At 39.3% G+C, this 27295-nt stretch overlaps 3 protein-coding genes and 1 long non-coding RNA gene across 4 annotated transcripts; 2 read left to right on the forward strand and 2 right to left on the reverse strand.

Annotated features, from left to right (window-relative positions):
• Positions 1 to 57: 57 nt before the first annotated feature.
• Positions 58 to 9359, forward strand: LOC116726957 (protein FAM13C-like). The gene is made up of 11 exons (XM_032573930.1): positions 58 to 897; positions 1370 to 1688; positions 3496 to 3637; positions 4385 to 4466; positions 4754 to 4814; positions 5009 to 5129; positions 5222 to 5305; positions 5742 to 5837; positions 6150 to 6361; positions 6469 to 6570; positions 7050 to 9359. Exons 1-11 carry the CDS (start codon positions 684 to 686, stop codon positions 7171 to 7173), a joined length of 1557 nt encoding a protein of 518 aa, XP_032429821.1. The 5' UTR covers positions 58 to 683; the 3' UTR covers positions 7174 to 9359.
• On the reverse strand, positions 8757 to 19710 carry asah2 (N-acylsphingosine amidohydrolase 2). The gene is made up of 21 exons (XM_032573927.1): positions 19585 to 19710; positions 18793 to 18908; positions 18282 to 18361; positions 16297 to 16440; positions 15672 to 15848; positions 15369 to 15496; positions 14772 to 14849; positions 14399 to 14519; positions 13975 to 14100; positions 13804 to 13890; positions 13611 to 13715; positions 13025 to 13106; positions 12829 to 12944; positions 12515 to 12609; positions 12375 to 12414; positions 12192 to 12290; positions 11829 to 11924; positions 11468 to 11617; positions 11076 to 11132; positions 10861 to 10949; positions 8757 to 10536 (listed from the first exon to the last, which is right to left on the reverse strand). The coding sequence occupies exons 2-21, from the start codon at positions 18905 to 18907 to the stop codon at positions 10344 to 10346; spliced, it is 2178 nt and encodes a 725-aa protein (XP_032429818.1). The 5' UTR covers position 18908; positions 19585 to 19710; the 3' UTR covers positions 8757 to 10343.
• LOC116726958 (uncharacterized) lies at positions 17694 to 20171 on the forward strand. Its single transcript, XR_004340732.1, has 3 exons — positions 17694 to 17705; positions 19395 to 19399; positions 20109 to 20171. It is a non-coding gene; the product is annotated as an uncharacterized LOC116726958 (long non-coding RNA).
• Positions 20172 to 21890: 1719 nt separating this feature from the next.
• On the reverse strand, positions 21891 to 26125 carry LOC116726671 (microfibril-associated glycoprotein 4-like). Its single transcript, XM_032573496.1, has 6 exons — positions 25475 to 26125; positions 24743 to 24898; positions 23999 to 24037; positions 23737 to 23833; positions 23495 to 23662; positions 21891 to 22773 (listed from the first exon to the last, which is right to left on the reverse strand). The coding sequence occupies exons 1-6, from the start codon at positions 25478 to 25480 to the stop codon at positions 22520 to 22522; spliced, it is 720 nt and encodes a 239-aa protein (XP_032429387.1). The 5' UTR covers positions 25481 to 26125; the 3' UTR covers positions 21891 to 22519.
• Between the last annotated feature and the right edge of the window lie 1170 nt (positions 26126 to 27295).

The following is a 27295-nucleotide window of genomic DNA, read 5'->3' on the forward strand; positions in this document are numbered from 1 at the left end:
CTCTCTGATGCGGGAAAAACCTCACAATCAGATAGAGAGACGGTCCCCCACGCGTCTGTAAGCCTGACGGAGGCAAACATCTCCATCCTCCTCCTCTCAACCCCCTTCTCTTCCTCTCAAGACTGAGGATGAGTAATCCAGCCGGTGAGGGAGGGGAGACGAGAGAGGTGCGCGCACAGTGAGGGAGAGAGAGGGGGAGGAAGGGAGGAGACCATTGCATCATCACCACCATCATCATCTCAGTGAACGTGCAAAACGACAGGCTGAGAATTCAAAAAACCGTCCTGCTGAGTCGAGTCTGATCGGAGCAGGCTAATTCCTGAGCACTCGCTGCCAGCGCAGGAGGAAGGAATCAGGGGAGCATCATCTACGGCAGCCGGATTTGACTGAAACACCTGGACCACACCGCTGAGTGAGCGGAGGATTTATATTTAACCTCCTTACATCTGGCTGACCCACAGGGATGAGGCTAGTTCGTGGATTAAACGCTGAGTGAGTCATCCTGTCGTTTGGAGGACATGATCGTACCCCAAGAAGCAACCAGCACATCTTCCTGCCCCCTCAACATGTAACCATCCAGGGACAGAGAGCGGTCTAATATCTGGATCCATCTCAGTGACGGCACTCACTGCTGTCCGTGCTGGACACACTCCTCTTAGGACCTGGTTTACCAGTGTGTCGGCATGTTTTGCTTCTGCCTGCAGAGTTCCCTGCTTAAGCTCCAGGCTCTGGATGTGGAGGGAGGGTCCTCGCGGGGGACGTCCCCAGAGGAGAGCCCCTCTGCCCTGGGCAGCAAGGAGCAGAAGAGCCCCTGCGTCCCCGTCGAGTTGGGGGGGAAGGATGGGAGGACGACAGCTCTCTGCCACAGAGCCCCAACAGATGAGAACCACCCACCAGGTACACCTGTCTGTCTCTGTCCTCACCTGTCTGTCTCTGTGCAGGTCAAATGTTGTCCCTCTTAAGCTCCTTCAGAACTGTTTTCAGATTTTTGTCTCTGGGTTTCTGATGAATCAGCTCCTTCTAGCCTCTCGCAGAGTGTGGGGGTGGGTGTGTGTGTGTGCTTTCAGTCTCCCACCTCCCTTCAGCGATCAGCTATTTATAGCCACCGAAGTAAAACTCTGTGAAGCACACTGACCTCCTTCAGCTCCTCGACTCTCACTCAAACTGCATGCTTCACCGAGGCTGCTCTCTGCTAGCATTTGCTGAGAATTTAAAGTGGAATCGGAGACTAAGCAGGATCAGCTCCTGTAGCAGGAGCATCTTTGCATCTAGCTAATTGCTGAAAATGTTGGAGAACCGATGTGATCCCATGAAATATGCATGAGAAATGGGCCATTATGTCCATTAATTTGTCGTTTGTTTTCACCAGAGCTCCTGGCGGTCCTGACCAGACCTTCACAACCCCCCAGACACCAGCCGTTAGCTTCCATCCATCCCAGCCAGCAGCCCCTGGTCTCCGACGGGACATTGTCCCCCAGTCCTCATCATTCCCCACAGAGGAGCAGCCCTGGGGGTGAGGTTGGAGGAGGAGGAGACGGATCGGAGGGGGGAGGAGGCGGAGCTCTCCTCCAGCTGCTGGCAGGCCTCCCCAGCCCCCTCCCCTCCCCACGCTGCTGCAGCCCCAGCCTGAGGTTCAACTCCGACCCAGATACAGCTCCATCACCGCCCTGCAGCCAGCAGTACATGCTGTGAGCATCCGAAGCGTAGCCTTGAGATGTTAACCTTGGTTAAAAATACGAGTGTCAAACTCTAGTCCTCAAGGGTGGATGTTGTGCATACCTAAATGTTGTAAGAAACTGTCCATGGAGGACTAGAGTTTGATGCATAAATTAAGGAAGGGATTCAGTCATTTGAATCAGGTGTGCTGGAGCATTTTAAACAAATTTGAAATACTCAAGAGAGCTGCCTCTGAGGAGCTGGATGGCATTGATTCAGTGGAATCGATGGCTGCTGGATTCTGGACATGTTGGATCACGTCCTGACATCAGCTATGACTCAGTCATAGCTGATGTCAACATATAAAGGGACATATAAATCAACATATATATAAAGGGAGTTGATTTTGAGCTAGTTTGTGAATTTAGGTGTCGTTTGTCCTGAAATAGTTTCTGTTTCAGTAATCAGAGTTTCACAGACCTGGGATGTGACTTAGAATTTGAGTTGTGACTTTTGAACCTTGACATCCGTCCAGTTTCAGTGTAGATACGTTTCAGACGATTTACCTGATTTAGGAACTGAAAAGGGACGTGTTGGTCCTAAGATGGCTCTGATTTTATCAGTCTTCTATGAGTCTAGAATTGGAGCCCCATAGACCTTTTATGTTTTTACTGGTGTAGTTGTTGATGGTTTTTTTCTTGAGTTTGAACAATATGTGTCCAGATTTTAGTACAATGTAGGTCTGGGTTTAACAGTGGTAGGACTAGACTTCAACAGCAAGCCCTGGTGTTTGTCAAGTTTTGTCCCTTGATGCTGTGTCTAGATATGAGACAGGATGTTTGATTTATCAAGAATAAAATTCTCGATCTATTCTTGAGCTTTATTTCTCCCGTGCAGCTCTAGACGAGCATGTTGTTGGTTATGAATCAAATCTGGGTTTTGACCACAACAGTTGTAGATGTGAGAATTTGCTGGTGGTTTTCACTTGACAGTACTGATCTGGCGGTGGATTTCATCATGTAGCTTTTGTTTTGTTTCTTAATTTTTTACTTCGTTAGTGCTTTTGTGTTTTTCAGTTGGGTTCTATGGGTTCTAGGTCACATTGCAGGTGGAGAAAGTTTCTGCGATGATTTATTTTGATCTTTTTTTTTGCCATAACATTAACAAATCAATATGCGTCAACATTTTAATGGGACAATGTATTTTTATTGTTTTTAATATATATATCCATTTTGGGCTCCTTTGAATGTTCATTCATAGTAATAGGCAGAGACACAGTGTGGGTCTGGTTACACAATATGAATGTCTATTGGTTATTGTCAGACATAAAGGATTTTCCTTCCAACACACTATCACAAGATTTATTTTTTAAAAAAGGCAGAGCGTTTTGAATGAAATCCACTGAGACTGTTGTTTTCTTTTTGTCCTGATGAGCCGATTGTATTTTGACCTTGTGTCTGCCTTTTTAATGCATCTTACATAATTCATCCATTATTTTCCTACTTTATCTTTAGAGCCAAAGCTTGAGGCAGGGGGTCAAAATGTGTCCATGACCCAGTTTGTGGTTTGATGTCTCACTAGACTCTCTCTTTCCATATCACCGAATTTGACTCTGTGTTCTGCTAGAGAAAGGCTGGCCTTCCCAAATTATTCAGGCATTTTTTTTTTTAGAATCGACTCCCTGATTACGGGTACGGCTCTGAGCGTTGATGCTCAACAGAAATGAGTGAAACTGACACATAATATCTAGTTTGAATTTCACCGAGGCCCTGGTTTGTAGTTGATGTTTGGCGGAAAGATGAAAACTAGCGACGCTGAATCTTACTTTCCTCTACGCAGGTGCAGGAGCCTAGGGGACAGGACTGAGGCTTCAGAGGACGAGAGTCCAGCGTCCATCCCTTTCCTCACCCGACACATTCAAAGCCTGAAGAAGAGGGTTCGCAGGTTTGAGGATCAGTTTGAGCAGGAAATGAACTACAAGGTAAATCTACACTTCCTCTCTCACATGATGAGGTAACGGTCGCCTAAATCAGTTTAAAGGTTTCAAATACGTCTTCCTTTTCTCTTCGTATTTTTTGCTTTATTTATGGCATATATTTATATATCACTGTGGAGTAGAACGACAGAAAAACGCATGATTTCCAGCTGTGTTTGTTCCTTTTTTTATATATACTGAAACACAGTATAAACCATTTCATAAGCAAACAAAATAAAGACTGTTTCTACACCGGACACCCGCGCAGTCTTGATATTCAGAATATATTCCACAAAAATAGCCAAAGCCCTTCTTGCTGCCGCCTTCAACAACTTAAAATTCATACAAATAATCTGAACTTTTAAGATGGTTTTAAAGGGCAGTAGATTTCAGCAGACAGCATGTAAGATTAGCATGTAAAGCTAATCTTCCCATTCTGAGTAGAGGTTTCCGCCCTCCGCACACGTGGAGGGCGGAAACTCCCTGTTTACTGCATGTGTGTAAAAGCATTAGAAACTCGTTCATGCCATAATTGTCAGATAAGTCATATTCTTTGGTGCTCATTCACGCCCCTCTACTGAATGCCGCCCCGGACAACTTCCCAAAACTTCAAAAACGTCAATTGTCTACTGATATGTAAAGTTTAGTATTTAAATAGAGATCTGTGGATATTTGTTGTGATGATTTATTTTAAATGGTGTTGAACTCTTTAGTTAATCTGAATGGTCGTCTGTTTTGTGTTTGTTTCTTCAGCCGTCCCACAATGATAAATACTCAAACCCGGAGATGATCAGAGTGATGAGTGAGCTGGCAAAAGCTCGCAAACAACTTAAAGGTAAAACGCAACAAAGATCCGCAATTCGTGTCCCATCTTATCAAAAAAAAGAGAAATTGATTTGAATTTAGATTTGTCACTGTTACTATAATAAATCTATTGTAGTTCGAACATATAAAAAAGACTAATGAAAAACAATGAACCACATGTTAGGTATTTAATTGGTCCTGCTATGCTATCCTCTGCTTTCTCTGCAACACATCCCATAAGCAGTTGGTTCAACGCAGTTATTAATGTAAATGTTATTCACTGTACTTTTTGCTGTTCTGATTGTGCGTCCTCTGCAGAGTTGAGACTTCGACAGTCGGTGTTTGAGTCAAAGGAGCAGGAATCCAGCGAAAAATGCAGGTAATGTTCCATATAATTTCATCCATTCATTGTTTGAAGACCCTTAGAAGAGTCAGGATTTGCATAGCTAAAATTAGTTAATTAAAACAACAAAATTTGTAATCAGATATTTTAAAGGTATAACTCAATTGCTGTATAAACAAAAAATAAAAAAAATAAAATTTTCATCTGGGTTCTTTACTCTTAATCTGCAGATCGGGTTCCGGTCAGCAGGGGGCGTCAGACCACAAACCATCTCTAGAGGAAACTGTGGAGTCTCTGTTCAGGCGGCTGAAAGAAAAGAGACAGTCTCTGGGTCTCCCTGACAACATGAAGGTTTGTGTTCGCTGTGATGGCTGTCTGAGTTGCTTCTGTGAGCTGAGCCTGACCTCCGCTTCGACTTCCTGTCTGCTCCTGTTGGTGTACAGGAGATGACGCAGGCACAGATGGTCCTGGAGAAGATCACACTGCAGAAATGTTTGCTGTACTTTGAGAGTGTTCACGGCCAACCAGTAAGGCCCCAACGGAAACTTTACCTTCATCTCAGATACCTAATGAACAGGGGCGTCCCGATACAACTTTTACACTTCCGATATGATATCGATATCGCACCCTTACGTATTGGCGATACCGATAGTGATCCAATACAATATCAGCACAGTTATTCTGTTGTAAGGACTTGTAGTAAAAGCTTTATAAAGTAATATAGTAAACAATAGCCAACAACTATGTATTGATTATTATTAAACAATGGGTCTGGAATGGAATACCGGAGCGGAGTGATTTTAGATGCCGATACAATCTGATTGATTTTCGATATCAATATTGGCTCGGGACAACCCTGTTAATGGGGCTTTTTTCCCCTTTAGTTTGTGTAGAAATACTGTTGAAAAGCTTATGTCAATATAAAGGATTTCAGAAGTTTATCATCTCCTTTTTATCCTTCAGGGAACGAAGCAGGAGAAGAACCTGGTGAAGCCTCTTTACGACCGCTACCAGATGATCAAACGGTTACTGTGTGCCAGCCCCACCATCACCACCATAGTGAGAAACAAACACACACACACACACACACACACACCCACACATACGCAAATTGTTCTTGACCAGTTTTGCTTCTTTCTCAATTAGGAAAAACTCTGAATCAGAAGCAGATTCTGAACTGAATCTGCTTTTATCCGTCACACTGTTTCCCCTGGTGGCACTCTTAATAAAAATATATTTCAGCTTTTACTAAACTCAGTGGGTTAATGTAGCTGAAAATCAGCTCATACAATGTCTAAATTGCGAAGATAAAACCACAGAACTTGCGCGTGGAAGAGAGAGCGTAATCCATTTTCTGTTTCTGTCCCTCAGGAGGAAGAGGAGGGCTCAGATGAAGAGTCTCTGACCTCCTCGGTGGTAAGTGATGTTCTAGTGCCGCCTTCTTGCAGAGCGACGTGGCCAGCGGCCAACGAGGAGGACAGCGACCGGGACAGCGACCCGGCCTTCGTGTCCCCAATAGACGAGGTGAAAGCCGTCCGTCAGCACGGCGCTCTCACCACGGCCAACCTGCACGAAGCGTCCAGGTGTGCCTTTACAGAATCACAGAATGCAACAGCGTCTGCATTCTTCATGTTTTACGCTACAAGAGAGCCGAATGTCTCTTAACCCCTCTGTCCTCCCGCTGGTTAAGGTCTCAGCTGCTGGAGTGTTTGCGGCAAACCAGAGCTGAGAAGAAGATCAGGAGAAAAGTTCTGAGGGAGTTCGAGGACGAGTTTTACCGTCAGACCGGACGGTATGTAAGCCAACAGTGCCCAGTCTAAATCATGAGAAAATACACATTTGCAATTGTTCAACTTTGTAATGTTTTGGTATCAACTGGTGACAAGTTTTGAAAATTGGCAAAACTTTTGTCCTAGAGCTTCTGTAATGCAGAAAACGTGGAGGAATCCCCTTTAAGAAACAAAACATTGAGGATTCTGTTCACTTCTGAATGTGATCTAAATGAATCAAAAGTGTACCAAACTTCGTAAACGTGTCTGTGATCAGTGATCAATGATGGAGTTCCCCCTTTTAGCTCAGCTGAGGTAACGTGTATCTCACAGAGGACCCTGTGTGCACTGCAAAAAAAAAAAAATCAAAAGCCTCTAATTTACGGTAAAATACAGGCAGGTGTGGTTGCCAGAATTCTACTTATTTGATCGGGATTTTTTTTTAAAATAAGTGAGCAGCCATACATGGCGTAACTTACCATGTGACTGGTTTTCCCAACAGAGTCTGCCAGAAGGAGGACCGCACGCCGATAAAGGAGGAATACCAGGAATACAAACAGCTGAAAGCCAAACTGCGGCTGCTGGAGGTTCTGCTCAGCAAACAGGACGTCAACCAAACCCCCTGAAAGCAAACGACAGAAGTAAACTACAAAAAAAACAACAACAAAAAAAAACTGTATCAGATGTTGAAAATTAGTGCCATACGTCAGACAGGATAAGAATATATCTTCAAGATAGCTGCGTTTCGACACAACGTCTGAAATGACTCTGACACGTTTTCCACATGTTTCTCACACATTTCTGATGTGTTTCAAACATGTTTTCAGGTATTCAAGTCTAATTTGTCTTCAGCATCAGTTCAACATATCGCACAGGTGCAAAATCCATTTACAGCGTCATTTATCCCACAGCAATTTTCTGACGTCTGAACAGAACTTCCACATGTGTTCGCAGAGTTCATACGGTTTGTCCAACGCGACCACGATCGATGGAAAACATGTTCACAGCGTGTTTAAAACGTTCTCCTCGTGAGGCTGGAGTGTGTTTGAAGTGTTGCCTGTGTGTGTGTGTTCGTGTGTGTGAAACTGTGTGACTTTGTGTTTGATGTTTCTGGCGTGAGCCACTCCCGGTTTTCCCTCTTAAACTGCCCTTCAGCTGATCAGTCAAAACGCCCGGACTTTGGTCACACACTGGAACTTCAGTCTGAGTGACCTCTGCTCCGGTCTCGGCCCAGTTTAATATGAACAAACATTCCTTCAATCTCTGACATTATTTTTTTTTATAAAGAACGAAGGGGTCTGTTTTCTTTTGTGAAGAAAGTTGCACAGATGGTCGAGATGCTTTCATTTTATTTTATCATATGAAGACGACCAACCTTTACTAAAAAAAAAAAAAAGGTTTATCAGATCCACTTTATTCCTGGCTGTAGGATTAACTACATTAGTTACTTCTAGCATAATAATGGCAGCTGCTTCATTTGTGTATGTTTTATGAAATATCACACAAGCGTGTCTCAATTGAATCTCAAACATGTCTGAACATGCCTACTTTTAGCAATTCTTTGCAGTTACAAATTTAACCCAACAAAGCTTGGCCATATATTGGCTATTTTAGAAATTATCACTAAAAATGGTCTAATGCACAACTTATGTGCTCCTAAGTCACTTAAAAACATTGAAATCACCAAATGAATTCTATACTAAATATAATTTTTTACCATCACTGCAACTGTCTGTCCGTAGCAGAGAATCTGACAAGGCGGACAAATATTTTACTTTATTTCATTAGAGTTCATCCCCAATCCTGAAGGTACTGGCATGATGATGATATTCAAATTCAAAAATCACATTTAAGATGTGAAGACTGATGTTCCCACGTGTTTTTAATCACTACATGCTCAATCAGAGGCCGCTTGTCTACATGCTAAAATGTTATCGAATGAAGTTTTCAACACTCTATGAAACGCATCACAGCATCCAGGAATAAAGTGGATCGGTAAACAAGTTTCTCAAAGCAGATAAAGATTAGTAATGAAAAGACAGATATGAAAAAAAAAGTGTTAAATGTCTATATTTTTAATAGCTTTGCTTCAAAATTAAAGACAGTAAATATCAAATAAGGTGGCACCTTTCGGTTATTCGATGTTTACAGTCAAAATTCAGTTTGCATCCCAACAGACTGGAGAAATAATTTGACTGTGAAGCCACAATAGTTTTTACATGTATATTTTTTTACATTTTGATTTAACATTTGTGCCTTCAACAATCACAAAGGTATTAACAATGTTGACATGAAGCTGTGACTCAAACACGAGAACAATCTGTTACGCTTTAGCTCCGGTTTTAGGGAAGAAAATAGGATTTGTTTTTAATCCGAAAGAGCTGCTTCCTATTATAAAGTAGAACCAAAAGATGAGAATTATTTTGAATTATTCCGTTATATTTAAATATAATGTTTGTTGCCGTTGGTCAGAATGGTTTGGAGAAGAAAATATGGAGGGATCCTCTGCTCCAGCATCATCAATCTACCTGTGGCGTCACTTTAAGTGCAGGAGGACATCCCACCGCTCAGTGTTTAATCCGACTGCTGAATGAACAGAGATGCATGTTTTAATACATCCAAGCACTTTAGATTTTCAAAAAGGGAAAAATCATTTTCACCCAAAAACTCAATATGCAAACGGGTTTAAGTTGCTCCGGTGACATTTAGTTTTCCATATCTTCAACGGATAAGAGTTTCAGTTGTTCGGGATAAGAGTGCCGACAGATAACCTGTAAATAATCTGTGAACGTGTGAGATGTAGAGAGAGAGAGAGAGAAAATAAAAGGGCTTCCAGAGGCTGCAGGGCTCAAATGTCAAACGTCACATGAGTAACGTCTGTGCGTCAGTAGATCCCAACTGAACCATGATGCATTTTTACACTTATATGCCGAGTAAAGCTGGAGAACAAATCCGTTTTTTCTCCCCCGAGTTTGTGATGATGATTCATAAGACTGCCGACTTAAAAGGAAAAAGAAAAAAAAACTAAACAAAAACAACAGAACATCACATGTTTAAAAATGAAAATGTACTCCGTTGTTGAGGAAAAGCATGTGTAAAATAATCATAATCGAGCTTGTGGGTTCCGTTGTGTACAAAGAAACCTTGGTAGTCTTCTGTAACCCTCGATCTCTCTGGTGAAATGTGTTTTACTTGACCGAGGTCTAGTTGTCCGCCGACTTCCTGAAACCGCCGAATGCACGTCAGTGTTGCTGTAGTGACCTTATCCATGCTGCTGTGACGACTAATATTGTTCCTGTAATGTATAACCCTGGCCTGGCTGAGACATTTCTATACAGACAAGTTTAAAATAAATATTTTTGCTATAAACGTGAGTTTGTCATTTTTAATTGAGTTAAATGTTTAGCTGAGGCTTAGTGAGAGATTTTAACAAATAAAAAAAAAAGAGAAAAAATATGGCTGGACAATGTCGGACAAATAGGACAAAACATCTGCAAAGATGACCACAAAGACAAACAGAATGAACGTGTGCGGAGAAAAATTGTTCTCAAAAAACACAAGATTATACGTTTGAGACACAATGGAAATGCTACAGAATCAAGGACAACAAAAGATTCTTACCAATATACACAAAGCAATTAATTTATATTTCATAATTTACTATTTAGAAACATTATTTTTCTAAATGTGTTGTGGCTCATTCCTTAAATCTAAACAAATGTTCCTGAGATCTTGATGGAACAATTCTGGGAGTTCAGAGGAAGGATCAAGAGTTGTGGACCGGTTGGTCATGTGATTAATAGTAGCTGGACCTGACCGAGAAGACGTCGGACGAGCCTTCATACGGGGTGATGACGGGTCTCAGGCCTATCAACTCTTTGTAATGTCCAAAGTGTCTGATCCTGTAGGAGCCAGTAGGAGCAGAGGAGGGGATGAACCATTCAACTGTGGCATTGTTCTGTCGATTTGAACCCTTTAGCCAGTGAAACCTGCAGGAATTACAGCTGGGGTTAACCTTAGTCTCAGGTTTAAAGAAAATATGTTTGCAACTGGGTACGCCAACAAAGAAAAAAAGGTTTTCTCCTGCAATTTGTGGCCTGAAATTGAAATTGCTAGGTCCCAACTCAGAACCGTTGAAAAAGAACATTTCCAAACCTCCTACTGTACAGTTAAGTCACAAATGAAAAAAAAAACAACAAAAACTAACAAGCCACACAACACTACACTGACGCAAGTATCCCGTTCATCTCATTATTTAAGAATGTTGACATTTTTTTTTTTTTGTCCATCAAGAAATTTGCAGGTAAACCAACCTGGTCTCCCACGACGCATCATTGTAAACAACCTCCCAGCTTTCTGTTCTGTTGTCATAAATCTCCACTGTGACAAATGTCCGGTCTCTCTGCAACAATAAAAAAGAAGTTGTTAGTAAGGACGAAAACAGAATCTTACAACAATTCTGTAAAACTCTCAGACGTTCAGAGGTAAAAATCAACAGCGACTGCAGAAAAAAAAACTCTTTCCTTACAATGTCTCCTGAATGTCGAGGATTTCCTGCTACAAATGTGACTGAGACGACGTCACCCTAAAAAAAAATGAAGTAAACAAAGTTTGTTTTAGATACGTACATAAAAAAACAACATATCTGCATTTAAGTATATGCATATAGAGAAATTTAACGTGATTAGTGTAGACAGTTATCTTAAAGTGTTCCATTTATTTCGCTTTCGATTAAATTAAGTTAAATGAAACAAAATATGTGAATTGTTGGGAGAATTTGTTCTAAAATAAAGTATTCAGTGATTAATGGAAGTCTGACGAATGCTTAATAAATCTACATGACATCATGAAAACAATAAAACTGGGCAGATTGCTGAAGCTGTGAAGGAAACCTTTCAGGCGTGAGGGTGGGAATCCTACCAGCCTGTAGACAGGAAGAACTTCCTCCAGAACGTCTCCGAAGCTGCTGTTTTCAGGCTTCCTGTCCACCGCGGCTGCTGCCATTAAATTAAAGAGGTTTTTTGTAAAGAAGGGAGGCTCAGGGCCAACAGGCAGCTCTGACACTTTGTCCTGAAAACACAAAAAACATCCATGCTGTCACAGGAACTTCATGCATCTGAGATATATACATATATGTTCATCGTTAAAGCATCAAACATCTGAGATTTGATGTTTGATCACCGGTTAGAAGTAACCGGTGATGAAGAAGAATATCCCTAACTAAAAAAATTCTTTAATTTTTAAAAAAATCACAGCAGACTTATTCATTGCCTGACCACACCTGGGCGATGGCTCTGGCTAGTTCACGGTACTTGTGCAGGTAAGCAGTGAGTGTGTGTGGACCGTAGATGGTGGACGCTCCTTCATACCGCTGCACCTGCAACACACGGGTGGAAATTTGTTGGATAATATCAGAAAGTAACTAGAGGCAACTATCAGGCCATGAAAAAAAAAAAAATCTCTCATCTCTCATCATAACTAAATTTATTGAAGTTATACATAACATAATAGGACTTAGTGTCTTAAATGCTTGATTTAGGTTCATTTAAACACCCCTGTTATGAATTATTCACATTTTGTTCTGGTCTTGTCTGCGTGGTACTGATTTTAAGAAGACACATTTGACGACTGATCAGACAAATACCTGGTACTCCTCATACGTGGTTATGTAGTGAGTGTAGACGTTACTAAGTCCGGCAATCACCACCTCTGAGTTCCTGAAGGTGTCCACGGACGTCAGCTCCTGATAAACAACAACATGTGTTTAGATCTCAGCGTAAAGCCACGTAAAGAGCTGCAAAGTATCTGTGTCCGTGTCGGCGCTCACGTTTTTCACCGCTTCTCGCAGCCTCCTTCCTGACATGGTGCTGTGGAAGCAACCACATAAATAAAGAGCATATAAGCAATAGACTTAGCGTGCAGTCAGCTTCTTTATGGTCAGGGATAACTGAGGTAAAACATGGTTACGTAATTTCTCCAGGGACAGCGATGACGGCCACGGATCCGATGGTGATGATCTGAACATCCACAATCTGAGGATGCCAAGGCAGAGGCCAGTTCATCTGTACGCCACGAGAACAAAAACGCTCAGAGTGCTTCAGTGATCACATTTTCGATCTTTTTAAGTAAACTGAAGAGCAAGCACTCACATTAGCAACAGGTTGAAAATGACAGAGTAACACAAATATCAGTCTTTTTTCATTTATTTATACTCTGTCTGGTCATCTTTTGGAAAAAAATTAAATAAAAATAATCAGCATCTAAATTCTACTACGTTTCACCTCGCCTGTGCTGAAGAGGATGGGTTTGGGATGATGACATTCCTTTGTCTGATTGGATGGTGGCCCCACCAGAGCATCCCTGATCCCATCCCAAAAGGGGTCTCCTTCCACAGCACCTTCACACACAGCGAGAGTCACAGGCTATGTCAGGGAAAGGGCGACGTTTCATAATAACATTTGACCGCAATAAAATCACCTTGAGTGAAATTCAAGTCTCCTCCCCCGTCTATCGCTCCTGCTGCAAAACTGTGACCCAGTGCTGGTTTGCATGTCCTGACCTAAAAAAACCCCAGCACAAAAATAAATATATACGGTGGCAACATAGAAGAAAATCCCAGTTTGAATTAGTAAACTCATAGAAGCTTTCCCCTGCTTTCAGATACTCACAACAATCTAGAAAAATCATGATTTTACTAAAAGTTTATTCTATAAAACATCCTATCACTCCAGACACCAGATTTAATGATGGCATGCATCTTAACTCACAATCTGCTAGCTGCCACGCTCTACAAACACATCGGTAACATAAATGAAAATACAGATAGAAGGAAAAAAATCCTTTCAGAAATGAAGCATTGCAATAAAGGATAGTTTGAAAAGGACTCTAACAAAAAAAAAAGGTCAAATTCAAACATTTTAATAAATCTGAATGCAAAGGATGCTTGAATTGTATTTCTTTTTTAAACGTACAAAAATGCTTAATTTTCAATAAATATCTCAGGCCCTAAACTTTACTTAATAATGAAGATCATTCTAAATATGTTTTGCGTGTGTCTCCTGACCGTGTGCGTGTCGTTGATCTTGACGGTCACGTCCGTCATGTTGACCCACTGATGAGCAAACTGGACTGGACCTGTGACCTCTTCCACTGCATTCGCATACAATTCCTGCAGGGGGCAGCAGCACAATGTCAGCCATTTTTGTAGAATCAACACTTTGAATCTGAGTTTCTGCTGTCACAGAAACGTAATGTACCTTGGCCTTTAAGTAGATGTTGTGTCCAATGATACTTGTGCTGTCAAACATGTCTTTTCCTGGCCCCAATGCCTGACACATTACAGTCTGAAAGAGACAAACTTAATGCTCAGCTTTTACAGACGGCAGTTGATGCGACTGTGTATTTTTATGTGGTGTGTATTTTTGTACCCCGCCGACTGGGCAGGAACTGTTGACATAGTCACAGGGTAGCCCAGTGTTCGCACAATAAGGTCCTCTGGTGTTTGGAGTGACGTCGCCAAGGTTACTGGAGGAGAAACCCGCGACAAAACCCCCCTAAAAACATACAAGTGCGAGCGCTTCAGTGTAAAATTCCACGAAAATAGAATATTCAAGCAGGAAATAAAGCAACAGGCAAGTTAGGAGAGACGCAACAGACTCGAATGCCAGTCTAAGCAGACGAGCCGCTTGTTGAATAGTTGCAAACAGAGGCCTCAACTCATCAGTAAAATCAATCAGGGGAAGAAAAATAACTACAATTTCTATCAATTCACAACACAGAGGAGAGCAAATGGGAGCTTGTCTTTGAATGTCCCTTACAAATTTATTACAAAGTAATAAATGTGTCCTGCACCTGTCCAGGTAGCTCTCCAGGGTTCTTGTCCTCCTCCAGCAGGTAGGAAGCATAACCCATGTTATCGCTGCTCACCATGCGATTGGTGTAGTTCATGCTGACAGCATGCACAGCAAACCAGCTGTGGACATAAGGAGCTTCATATTAGGAGCTGTCATAATTAACTCTTATATATATGCAAATATTCAACTTTAAACTGTTTTACAATATTTTTCTTAACAGATATTAGCAGGAAAATACAAAAAAGTGCAAAAACCCTGGTTAATGATCCAGAATTAATATACTCATCAATAATTTACACAATATTAAAACAACTGAAGATATTTTTTCAGAAGAAAACGTAATTGTACATTTTTAAAAATCATATCTTTACCTAATCATACCAATCCCGTCGCCATCCAGATCTGTGAACTTCAGCACCAACACGTCTTTGTCTGTGTTCGACTTGTACCTGAGGAATAATGTTAGCACTCATTAATAGTACCTTCAGAAGTTCCACCAGCTGATTAAAGCAGGTCTGATTGAAAAAAAAATACACAAATTTCAGCTCCTCTGATATCTGGACACATCTATTTATCGGTACAGACAGAGATCAATGAGACTTTTCTTGTTCTGTAGGCTCAACATATCCTGGGTTTTATCTAATGATTTAACCTAATATGCGCTAACAATGGATATAACACCTAATGGTCAGTTTGATATGTGAATAAAAATAAAGTACCGGTACAATCTCCAAAGGTTTCTCAAAAAGGTTTGGAGAAAGTACAGGAAAAAATGCTCGACATCAAAGTAGAACAAACTCAAAAGGCAAAGCATCATGAAATACACAAAGTAAAGAAAAAACCTGTTAATGCAGTAGCTTTATACTAGACCCATTAACACAGTCAACCAACGTCATCATAATAAAACAAGATGAGAAAGGCAAGAAATGTTGATCTTCACCTCCTCTACTGTTTGCATCCATTCATACCTGTTCCTTTCATTCTGTGGGTTGTTCATGTAGGAGTGAGGACTTCTGTTCAGGTTGCTGTCGTCCAGCTCTCCTCTGTTCCTATAAATCCTGCCTGGCTTCATGTTACTGTGAGCTATGTCTATGCTCTGAAATAAGATTGAAATTAGTTAAATAACTATGTAGATGTTACAGATGACATGTTCTTTTTGTTGTTGTTTTTCCAGAAAAAACTGAAATGCAATATTTTAGGTAACATCCAGGTTGCTTGGGAAACCCAAACCGGAGTCAGACAGGAACCAGACCTCTCTGGTCCACACGAACCTTAACGATGCCGTTGACCAGAGGCTCCACGGCTGCCTTGATGTACCCCTTACTAGTGAGCATAAAAAGTGTGTACTGGAAATATCCTGCCGGTCCGCAGTGGGTGTGTGTCCCACTCAGAACTACGTTGTCATGTCTGTACAAGTCTCCGTACTTCTCCTTCAGTGCCTGGAGAACCTGAAAACAGAGAAATGTGTATAAGAACTATAATCCTGACATCAACCAGGTTGTGAATTCAAACTAATCCGGACAGTAAAAGCAGCATTGTAAGCTTCCATTATATGATTACGCAGGTAAGAAGTACAAACTTAACCCACTCAGTTCCTTCTCTTTGCTTGCTATCAGGTAATTTCTTAATTGTTTATTTGTCTATGAGTGTGTGTGGAGCAGAATAAAGCAAGTCATTTGTTATTTCCCTGTGGAAAATGGTTGTGTTGCAGCAGCAGAAGAGATATTTTGAAGAAAACATACAGTACATAGTAAACATCAGTATGCACAATATGGGGACAATAACAACACAATCTGTACAAGGCACTTTGTCCATCATTTCTCTGTACAGATGTGTGTGTGTGTGTGTGTGTGTGTGTGTGTGTGCGTGCGTGCGTGCGTGTGTGTGTGTGTTTACCTCCAGCCGCAGCCTCTGAGAAATCATCCCCACATCAGCGGTGACGAACACGACTCTTCGACTCCCGTCGTCGATGATGAAGGCTCGACTGTACAGACGTGTGTGTATTCCTGCAGCTGTTTGTTGAGGCTTTGCATAACCCATCTGAAATACACAGAAAAAGCACGTTTTGGGAGGAGGACAGGATTCTTACCATCATGTTAGGAGGATGATTCTAGCATTTACCCTTACAGAATTGTGGGCGGCGGTGATCAAAGCTTGTGCACTTAAAGATGAGCTTTAAGCTCAGTCTATGTTCTCTGGCACAGTGTGAAGGATGGAGTTGAATAACAGGTAAACATTCAGCTGTGTGTTTTTCCCCGTTTCTATAGCAACATAAATGTTTTGGACGGTTCACCCGCTATTGCCAAACTTATCCGACTCCTAATAGAGGCTCCAAAGATACTGCCAAACAAGAAATTTGACTTCAAGGTTTTAGTTTCAATGCTCTGTCTAGACAGTTCTGAATCTGTCTCAGGCTCCTGATATGATCTCTTGAGGATAAACTGGCCTGAGGGTAGACGGCTAAACTACGAGACATTCAATTATCTCGAAGAATGTATGGAAAAATTAGTCAACCCCGTTCAGATTAGTGTAGACCAGTTCACCTGCTTAAAGGCCTACCAGCAGGAACCTGTTGGTCAAACCCTTGGGCTTGGCCAGGCTCAGCACAGAAGGTATTAAAAGCTTCCTATGCTGTAGCCCAGCAATCTGTTATGGAAACTGTTTTAATGTGGAATTTCCCAAAAATCCTGAATCAGTTCCAGACAGATCCTGCAGCACAGTGTACGACTCAAAATGTGTTTAATCTCACACTTATGAGTGGATAATTTTTTGGATTGTGACAAAAAAAAACCCCAAACTGAAATAAGCTTTGGATATGGGATTTAACAGGAGAAATGATTGCTTCCATCAGAACTGAAAACTGAAACACGTGCCTGTTGTCTTGTAATCAGATTAAGAAGTCTTTATCAGGTTGTTTTCCGATCCAACCCCTTCACTTTGACACAGTCCAACATCTCCTTTGCTGTTTTCTGGTAACTCAGCACGTGTCGAGCAAGATTTCTGATGAGTCATAATAAAGGATATCAGTGTAACACACCCAGTCAGGTAAAGGGGCATCCTGTCTTCTACCGACTTTCCTTCTTATGATGTTGTTTGCCTGCTTCAGATGTGTGGACCATTCAAACGCTGTTAGAGCCAAAGGATTTTTTTCAATGATAATCTGCTGATAACTAACAGATAAGAAGTCAACAACCAATGGCCTTGTGTAATTAACCCTGAATGAAATTGTGACCTCAGTCAGGCTCTGCTGTTATCGTCTGTACTTGATTTTCTGTATTGCACATGCAGTACTGTTTTATTTTTACGTTGCCTCTTTCAGCAGGGTAATGCTCCCTGGCAAAAAACTGACCTGACAAGCAAAACAATGTGTTTGAGGTGATGAATTGGCCTGAAGTCCAATCAAGCATTATGTGCTGGTCAAAGAAGTGTGATTCACTGTGACCACACACACATATTCCAGGAATTAATAAGCATTTGCAGCTACCACAGCGCACCTTCAGTTTATACCTCATCAGAGTTGCTTCAGCAGCAAATGGAGAACCAAACCAAGGCCAAGTGTGCTGATTGTTAGATGACAGTGATCCTATAGATGCAGTTCAATTCAAGGTTTTAATTGCTCCCAATAAACACTACAAAACGTTCAGTTTTCCTAATACTTGTCTGGCAGCATGTGCTTTCTGCTAAGCTGAACTTAATGTTGCCTTAAAATAACTAGAACCAAACATGGAGATTAAACAGCAAATGTTATTTTGCAAATAAAGAAACTGAAGCATGGTTTTTGTACAGCTTTGACACTCTCCTTCCAAAGCTTTGTAAACTAATGTGAGCAAAATATTTTCATACAGAAAGCCTTTAAATATTTGGTTTGGTTTGGTACTCACCAGAGGGATTTCAGCTGGCGGTGGTGTGCAGTCAGATCGGCCTACTCCAATCAGGTAAGTTGTGTCCTGAGGCGCTGGGGCTGGAAGGACAGAGATACTGACTCAGATGAAGAGACTCTGGTCATGCTTATAGTTAAATTCAACTCTGGAAATAAATTTTCATACTATTCATCGTGTTTAGATTTCCAAAATCAACAAATACATGTACGGAAACACCCAGCAGAGAACAACCAGCATCAGGCAATGTTTATTGAATCTCTCCACTGTCTCACAGTGAGAACATTTATTTATAATTTGTGTTAATATTTGTTTTTGCCAAATATACATTTTGGCTTTTAAATGTGTTAAATTGATTCGTTTTTCCTTGTTTTCTCTGTGTAATGTCTTTGTGTTTCTACATCAGGTTAAAAAAAATCTCATAACTACATGACAGTTGAATTCCCTGAACATCTAGGCTGTTGTTAGTAAAATGGACACAGTTTATAAATGTTTCAGCTGCATGTGTATTTACCTTTGTCTTTTTTACCAGTAGTCAGCACTACAATCAGTGCCACACAGACGGCTGTCATGACGACGAGCAGAACGATCAGAGCCACCTGGACAGCTGGACACCTCCTGGCTGCCATGCTGCCTGTCAGTGCAGGAGAAAACAAATTATCATCACTCAGCTGTGTAGCTTCAGATCATTCATTTTTCATTTCACATTTAATTATCAAAATGTGCTGCAGTACATATGGAAGTCATATTACAAAATATTAACACAAAAGGAGGAAATAAGCAACATGAAAACCTGCAGTTGTGTTTTCTTATCTTGCAGATTTGATAAAGTTTTTTTTAAAAATTAAAACATTGAAAAAAGTAAATATTTTTCTGGAAAATATTTATTGCTATGTATCAACTTCTGCATCTGGTAAAGAAGAGAGGTTGGACTTAAAAACAAAGCAAATAGCATAAATTACCACAAGGAATAATTTATATCTAAACACTTGTCACACATCATCAAGAAACTTAACATAAACATAGTTATCTGTAATTGTTGCAAAACATGGAGAAAAGGTCAAATTAAAAATTAAAAAACAATTTTTTTTGTCAGAAAATATCAGATGGGAAAAGTGATGGTTTCTGTGAAACCTTGCGTCAGATATATTTCATCTTATTCAACCTTCCTTCTGAACATTAAATCTAATCTAAAATCAGTTTTACGCCTGGACCTGAAGTTTTACTGGGAAGTACAGACAGACTTACTGATGAAGAGAAAGAAAGTAAAAGAAAATATTTAGGAGCACAACTAGTTTTTACCCACCTTTAATCTGAGTAGCTTCAGCACCAAGTAGGAAAAGTTTGTGATTGTTTATTGACCTGAGCGGTGCTCTACAGTCCAGAATATCTCCCAGCACCGAACACTGCAGCTGTTATCTACCTGTTGTTCCACACAATCTGCAGGTTCGCACTTCAAAGGTCAACAGCTGACCTTCAAACCGCTCTTAGATCCGATAATTAGTTTCAGATAGAACCAATTGCACAGCTAATAAAGATGCTATCGAAATCTGACTCCATATTTAGCTGAAACACCAGGAATAAGGGCCAGATTTGCACTGCAAGTACGTTTTGCCTAAAATAATGGCCTAAGTCACCATTATTTTAGGAAAGTGATGATATTTAGTTCTGGCAAATACTTAAAGTCTATTGATCATGTTAATTAATAAAGAACAAACCAAAGTTTTCCTAAAATGACAGGTCAGTTATTTTAAATAGTCATGCAATTCATACAGGTGTATCAGAACAGGTCAAGAGAGCTTATATTTTTTTGGCAAATATCAGATCTAGGAAATTTGTTGTCATGTTTGAAGAACCATTATCTTTATTTCTATTTTTAGGTTTTAAAATAAAAATAAATAAATAAATAAACTGTTTGCAAAAATGTATACAATTTCATCTGTAATATCGACCTTGTGACCTTTCTCCGATAAGTTTACAGTAAATATTATTTTCCCTCACAATAGGTTTTGAGTTCCCTCGCAATAAACTTGCAGACACCCTGGTCTACTTTGTAATGTCGATTTAAAATCGCATGCGTACACAAAGATCCTTAGAGAACGTGTTAATACACTGCACTGATCTAGTTTTAATGAAAGTTCCACCAGCAGAGGGCAGTAGACAGACATCTTTCTGATTTGACTGCAAGTAAACTGCTTCTTTTTTTTTTTAACTTTCTTTTCCATATTTACAAGCTACAACTACTGTTTCTGTTAAAGATCTCTGTATGCTAAACTTCACAACCTGATCATGTTTTGGAAGAGGGTGGAACATTAAATCAATCTGTTTCTTTAGGATACAAGGAACAATACCCTATTTTGTTTAGAAAATGATGTAAGTGAAGCTTCAGTTTTGTTTTTTTCTCTTTTTTGCGGTTTTACTCGTAGCTGTAAAACAAATTCAATCTAAATATTATGTTAAGCAAAATGATTTAGTAATGCAGTAAGAAAAAACTGAATAAGGTAACAACATGCTAATGTTTCTACAACATTTAATGTTGATTTTCTTGTGTGACATTATGGGTTCTTTCCATATCAGTGTTGATGTTCCTTTATGCACCTTTTTTATTTCATTTTAAGGTTTTTGTTATTCCTTAAACAAAATGGAACCACTTAGAAAATGTTCTGGCGAACAATTTGATCCTGATAAGTATCTTTACCTTTACTGATTCTTTTTTTATTATTATTTCAGAACAACATGGGTGCTAACATCATATTGTTGATGTTTTTACTCAAAGCCTCTTCTGCTTTGGCTTCGTGTAACGCTGCAACCTGGTGGAAACAAATCAGTAAAGCTTTATCTTGACTCTGTGAGGTTCCTGATAATTTGCTTCCTGTTTGATAATGCAGTCACGTTTGAACCATATTTTAATGCTTTATTTTTTATAAGGAAGCAACAAAAGGTTATAAAACATGCAAATAGAATTTGGCGATAAATTCAATTCTCACAAAGCAATAAGATGTTCATATGAAACAGTTTCAATACTCTCTAACCCTGAATGAAAACTTTTGAGGTGTATCTTTGTGCTCTTTCAATCAGATTTAACATATTATTTCAGATTTCTCACATACAAGGAATACATATGGGTTAGAGAGAATTTGAATTATTAACTAAACATTTTTCAAGCCCATTTATTTGGGTCAGCAGTGTTTTGATCAGGCAACGACACAGTCACCTAATCTTCACAAACATTGTGTTTGGTATTTGGCTGAAATGTAAAACAGTTTGGTCAACTTCAGGAGTTTTTAAAAAGTGCAACACACATGAACTGATTATTAGCATTACGACACTGATGGACTTATTGTGATTAATTCTGCGTATCAAACATTTTCTCCTGAATATAACACAGATCTCATTCTCCAGCAGCAATGAGCATCCAGAAGAAACATGACCTCAGTTCAAACCATGTAACTGTTGATACATTCACAGAAAAGTCAGCTCTTTCCTGTCATGAAGCATTTTCACCATCACAAAAGTCCACTCTCAACAAGTTATTTTTCATTTATTGTGTTCAATGAGAGTATATTTTATTTTAACCCATAAAAATACAGCAAATAGAAGTGTAAAATTGTTCTTAATTGTTCTTTTCTTAATGAAAAAGAAAACAATTAAACTGTACAAAACTGAAAAGCCAAGGACAATATGGTGTAATTTAACTGTTTCAATTGACTGAAATTAGGAAGTTGTGATTCAGCTCTCCAAGAATAAAAGACTAGAAAGTGAAAGGAAATGTTTTGATAATGTAAACAACCTAAATTTAGAGTAGAGTAGCGGAAGATGATTTCAGCTACAGGTTAACAGTCAAGCTAAAGACATGTGAAGAGAAAATTAAAATTTATATTCTGACTGAAGGTCTTCAGCAACAACAAAAGCTCACATTTAATTCACAAAATGTAATTACTTTAGACTTTAATTACCTCTTTACTGGGAGTCATAATTTCCTTTGTAGTATATCACCTCATTTGCACAATTTAGGGTGAAATTGTCAGAACCTAAAGATCTCTAAACAATTTTAATGACGGTAAAATGATGACACTGCTATTGCAAAAGAGTTTGCCCAATAAAAATAACCCACACATGTGATATAAGCAGCAGAAAGATATCTTAACGTGAAAAACAGCAGATGATCGCAGATATATGTATATATACAGTATATAAAAAAACAACAATGTGATGCACTGCTAAACATTTATGCTGCTATTTTACTGAACAGGACGAATCTTAAAGCTGATGGCTTTCAATGAATAGTTGTGGCCTTTCCACGTGGACCATTCCACTCCAACAGCGTAGAGAGTATCATCAGCTCCCCAGCGATAAATCCCATTGGGGTTGTTCACATGACAGCTTCCGTACCAAAACCCCCCTAGGAATATTCTGGCACAACCTGATTGAGAACTATCCCGATCTTTGTCAAAGGTGGAAAATTTGAATCCATTATGACGATTTAGAGAGTCTCCTGCAGGAACAAAGATGAAATTAGCCCACAGTTAGAAACATTTCACTTCAAATGTTATACAGAAACAACTTAGAAGTGTTTGTTTTCATCCTCCTTTAATTTTATGTCTTAAAATGAAACTAAATGCAACCAACTTCCTTCAGAGTCAATTACTAGAGTAAATTCTATTAGTAATTTAATGTAATTTAATATCATTACCATTTAATATCAGTATAAATGGAGCTGCTCATTTAGCATCTCTGAGGCTATCACCTCAGAGATATGATAGTGAGCAAAACACACACAGAAAAAAACATCATAAAGACCCAGGAGTATGGCAGACAGGTCAGGGACAAAACTCAGGTGAGGTTTAATTGAGGAGCTTCAGAGAAGAGAATCTGTTGACAAGACAACTATCTATCTTGCACTACACACATTTTGCCTGTATGGAAGAGTAGCAAAGAGAATTGCTTTACTGAAATAAAACCACTGAAAGTCTAGTTCTTAGCTTTCTACAAGCCATCAGACAGACACAGCAAATATTTATTTATTTATTGCTCTTCATCCAAAACATCTTATACAAAGTAAACTCAGGTGGCTGATTACAAATGGAAACCAAACTTTTTCGATTTTTATATGTGAAAAAAAATTTAAACCATGTATAGTTATTACAGTTATGCACAATTATTTAGTGTTTATCAGAGAAGAGATAAATGAGCTTGTGTCTCAACCACATACTCACCTGCACCTCCATTACTGAATCCAGAGACATGCAGAATATATCCATAAGACTCTGGACCAACAGAGAACGAGGAGTAACGAGCAAACGCCTTATTTCCTTCAAAATCCTCCATGTCGACCAGCAGCTCATACTTTTTCCTGAGACTTAAGTGGAAGAGCCTTTCCAGACCTAAAAAACCCCAAAATTTTAATAGATAGTTGGTTTTTCTTAAACTTCATGGCTGTTTCAGTTTCAGGTCTCACCAAGCCAGTACTCTCCATCAGCATTCCCAAAGCCCTCCTTGTAATGACCCCAAGGCCTGTAGAAGTTCACGGAGCCGTCCATCCTCCTCTGGAACACCTAAAAAAAACACAAAGAAAAAAACAACTGAAACTGATGTTCTTGAATTTAATATTGAACTGAGAATGATTGTTCATAACAAAGTTCAATGCAGAGCAGCTGATCGCATCAATGAAGATCAATCTGTCTGAAGATGATAAGAAACTGAAGAGTTCAGACACTCACTGTCCACCGTCCTCCCAAAGAGTTCATGTCACAGAACACCTGCAGAAACACAAACAGGAAGCTGCTCAGACCTGCATCTCTGTTGAACTGATACAGAAAGCAAATCCTAAAATTTACTTCAGCTCATTGCTTTGAAGAATAATGTGAAAATCAAAGATATGACAATAACGTTCCTTCCTATACGGTTCCTATTTTGTTGGGTGATGGCACTCATTAAAACGTAATGCTTGTTAAATTGCTGACTGTATGGTGTTTTCTTTACAGCTTTGTAATTTTTTTGTTTTTATAATGTAAAGCATTTTATCTGCCTTGCTGCTCAAATGTGCTACACAAGTAAACCTGAACTTGCGTTACTGATACGTGACATATTCCAAAATAGATTGTGATATCATTAAGGATGTCTTTATGTGGCTAATTCTTTCAGATTTCTTTCATACAACTCATTGAACAATAGAGTTGATCCAATAGTTAACATAACACATGGAACTCATTAAGACATACTGTAAGTCTAAGGTACATCTGTTTCCAGCTGTGATTTACACTGATGTATTATATCCAGGTTTGGGCAGCCTACGCTTCAAATCAAAAATTGTGATTTAGGATTTTTTTTGGGTTGTGATAGGAGAGATAATTCTGTCCTGTGTGTCTTTTTTGTGTACATTTTCAGGTTATGTTTTTCCTTCTATTAAAACAGTCTAAAGTTATGAAATATTTAAATGTCTTCTAATATTTGTTTTACTCTACCTGGACAGCCGAAGTGGCCCCAATAGGATAGATAGTGTAAACGCCGCTGGGTTTTCTGTTATCATGGTTATAGATGTCGCTGCAGTCCAGAGGAAGGACAAGAGGCGCACAGCTGGCCCATAGAGGAATGAGGAAGAGCAGGAGAGCTGACAGCAGCTGCAGAAGAACAGATTCCATCTCTTATTAGAAATGCTATGTAAGCACTTTGTTTATGAGAAGGCTAAAGTTTTGTCTCAAAATATATATAATGCAATATGTAGATTCACTTCTGAGAGGTGGGTAAAAACTTCAAGTCAAAAATAAACAAATAAATGAAAATAATGATTTAAGTGCTTTGTCACCACAACAACTTATTGTGGATTTACTTCAATTGACACAGGACCAAAATTATTCGTACATTAATGTCTGCTAGTTGTTGGCTAAGTACCCTTCAGTTTCAAAGACGTGATACTTTTTTATGTAGCCATCAACAACTTCTGGCATTTTTACAGCTGAATATTTGACCACTGTTCTTGGATTGGTTCACTTTAGTTGGCTATTTTATTGACATAAACTTAAACATCAATATTGGAAAAAAAAAACCCAAAACACTAGTTTCTTTGCAGTAAATTAAATAATAAAAACTTAGCAGAAAAAAATTAGGCAAATGTTTGGTATGTGATCCTTTGAGTAGTTTCAATATGTCTTAGGTACAACATAACTAATGCAACCCTAAAACAGCTGTAAACTCACCTTCATGTTCTTAGTTGTGCCGCAGGAAAAGGGATGAAACTGCCAGGAAGAGATCCTGTGAGTTCTGCTATAGCGATCTGATGTCAGTCTCTGGTCTCTCTGAGACTTTTATAAACAACAAATTAGTAAATGATCAACATCGCATACCCAAAACACCTTAGACTTTGTGACAGTGTATTCACGAGAATGTGAACAACGTCTGATTAACATTTAACTAGTGATCATATAAAACACACTTTTTTCCATATTTTAATTGGCTGACAAATGAGTCAAAGAGCAGGGGATATTTCCTGCACAAATTTAAGAGCAAGTGTTGCAAGTCAGCTATCATTTAATTCAAATGTCTAAACTATATCTGTGGCAGAGACTCTATTGCTGTAGCATTTTTATAAACCTTAAAAAAATCAAACAGACCAAGTGATATGCCTACATGGAAAGGAAGGGGAAAAATAGAAAGACGTAATGTAGCAATCAAAATTGTAATAATTAGCCAAAAGTCAAGATAAGAATTAATCTAAGATAACAAAAGCTAGCTTGTGTGTGAAGTTGTTGGAATTTTACATTTCTCCAGGACTGTTTCACAGTTTACTCTCTGAAAGAGAACAAGATCTATCATCCTACAGCATCAATGATGACTTGTTCGTTTTCAGATGTTCATTAAACAAGAATATTAGTAAGGCTATAAGGAAAGATATAACTATGAGTATTAAGGACCCAAGAGGGAACATTGACCTGATGAATGAGGAAATGTTTCTTTTTATCCCGTTTCTCTCAGGTCGTCTTTGTACAGCCTGTATCTGGGTCCGGTCTGATTCACGAGAATGTGGGTTAGTGGAACAATGTCTGATTAACATTTAACTAGTGATCATATAAAGCATGGATTTCTGTTTTTATTGCTCTTGTGCTGAGAGCCTGTTCCTGCGCTGCCATGATTACGGTGTCTTCCATAGTCTGTTTGTTGGCCATCAGGTGGAGAACCACATCATTCCAGCAGATTTTTGCTTGTGACATCTTCTTTCATAGAGAATGCTGATGTTCACACACTATGATTTGCATTGTTTGCATCAAGTCAAATATGCATTTCCAATACAAAAAACATAGCTTAAATCAGTTAGTAAAACTACTCAGATAATTAACTCTCCATAAAGAGCATCTGAAAGAACCTTTTCCTCTGCATCAAGAACTTCAAGATGAAATATGAAATTCTGGGAAGAGACTCATAAAGTCAAAGATGTTGACCAAGAAGGTATTTCCTCAAATGGTGATAGCTAAGCCTAAGATAACAACCTGAGATCAACTTTATGGAGTGAAAAGACAAGAAAGGAATCGTCACCAAGAATCATTAGTTGTCACCAGAAGTTGGTCCAGAAGCTGATTGCTGTAAATATTAACTCTGCATGAACTGGAATTACTCAGAATAAACTCACAGCTGAAACTGTGTTGCTGAAGGAAAAAGGCTTAGTCAATATCTGTGTTCATTTTCACATGAAGCTGCTGCTGTTTAATAAGTTGTCTGTGTGAGAGGATTCTTCGCTGACAAGTCAAAACTCTTCCTAAATATCTGGCAGCAAGATGTGTTCATTGTTCTTTGTACAAGTGGGGCAGATGATGTGAACTATGATGGTAGATCACTCTCTGAGGAAAAAAAACAACATGTAACCCTCTGCCCAGCCAACACACACTTTGAAACACCACGGGGTGAAAATAATCTGCTGATTTATGAGAGCAACAAGTTCAAACTCCTGCTTAACATTGAAGCCAGAATGTATCTGTACACAGTAGATACACAGGATCTACATTTTATTTAGAACTCAAATGCTA

The sequence above is a fragment of the Xiphophorus hellerii genome, chromosome 10 (assembly GCF_003331165.1).
Source record: "Xiphophorus hellerii strain 12219 chromosome 10, Xiphophorus_hellerii-4.1, whole genome shotgun sequence".
Lineage (NCBI taxonomy): Eukaryota > Metazoa > Chordata > Actinopteri > Cyprinodontiformes > Poeciliidae > Xiphophorus > Xiphophorus hellerii.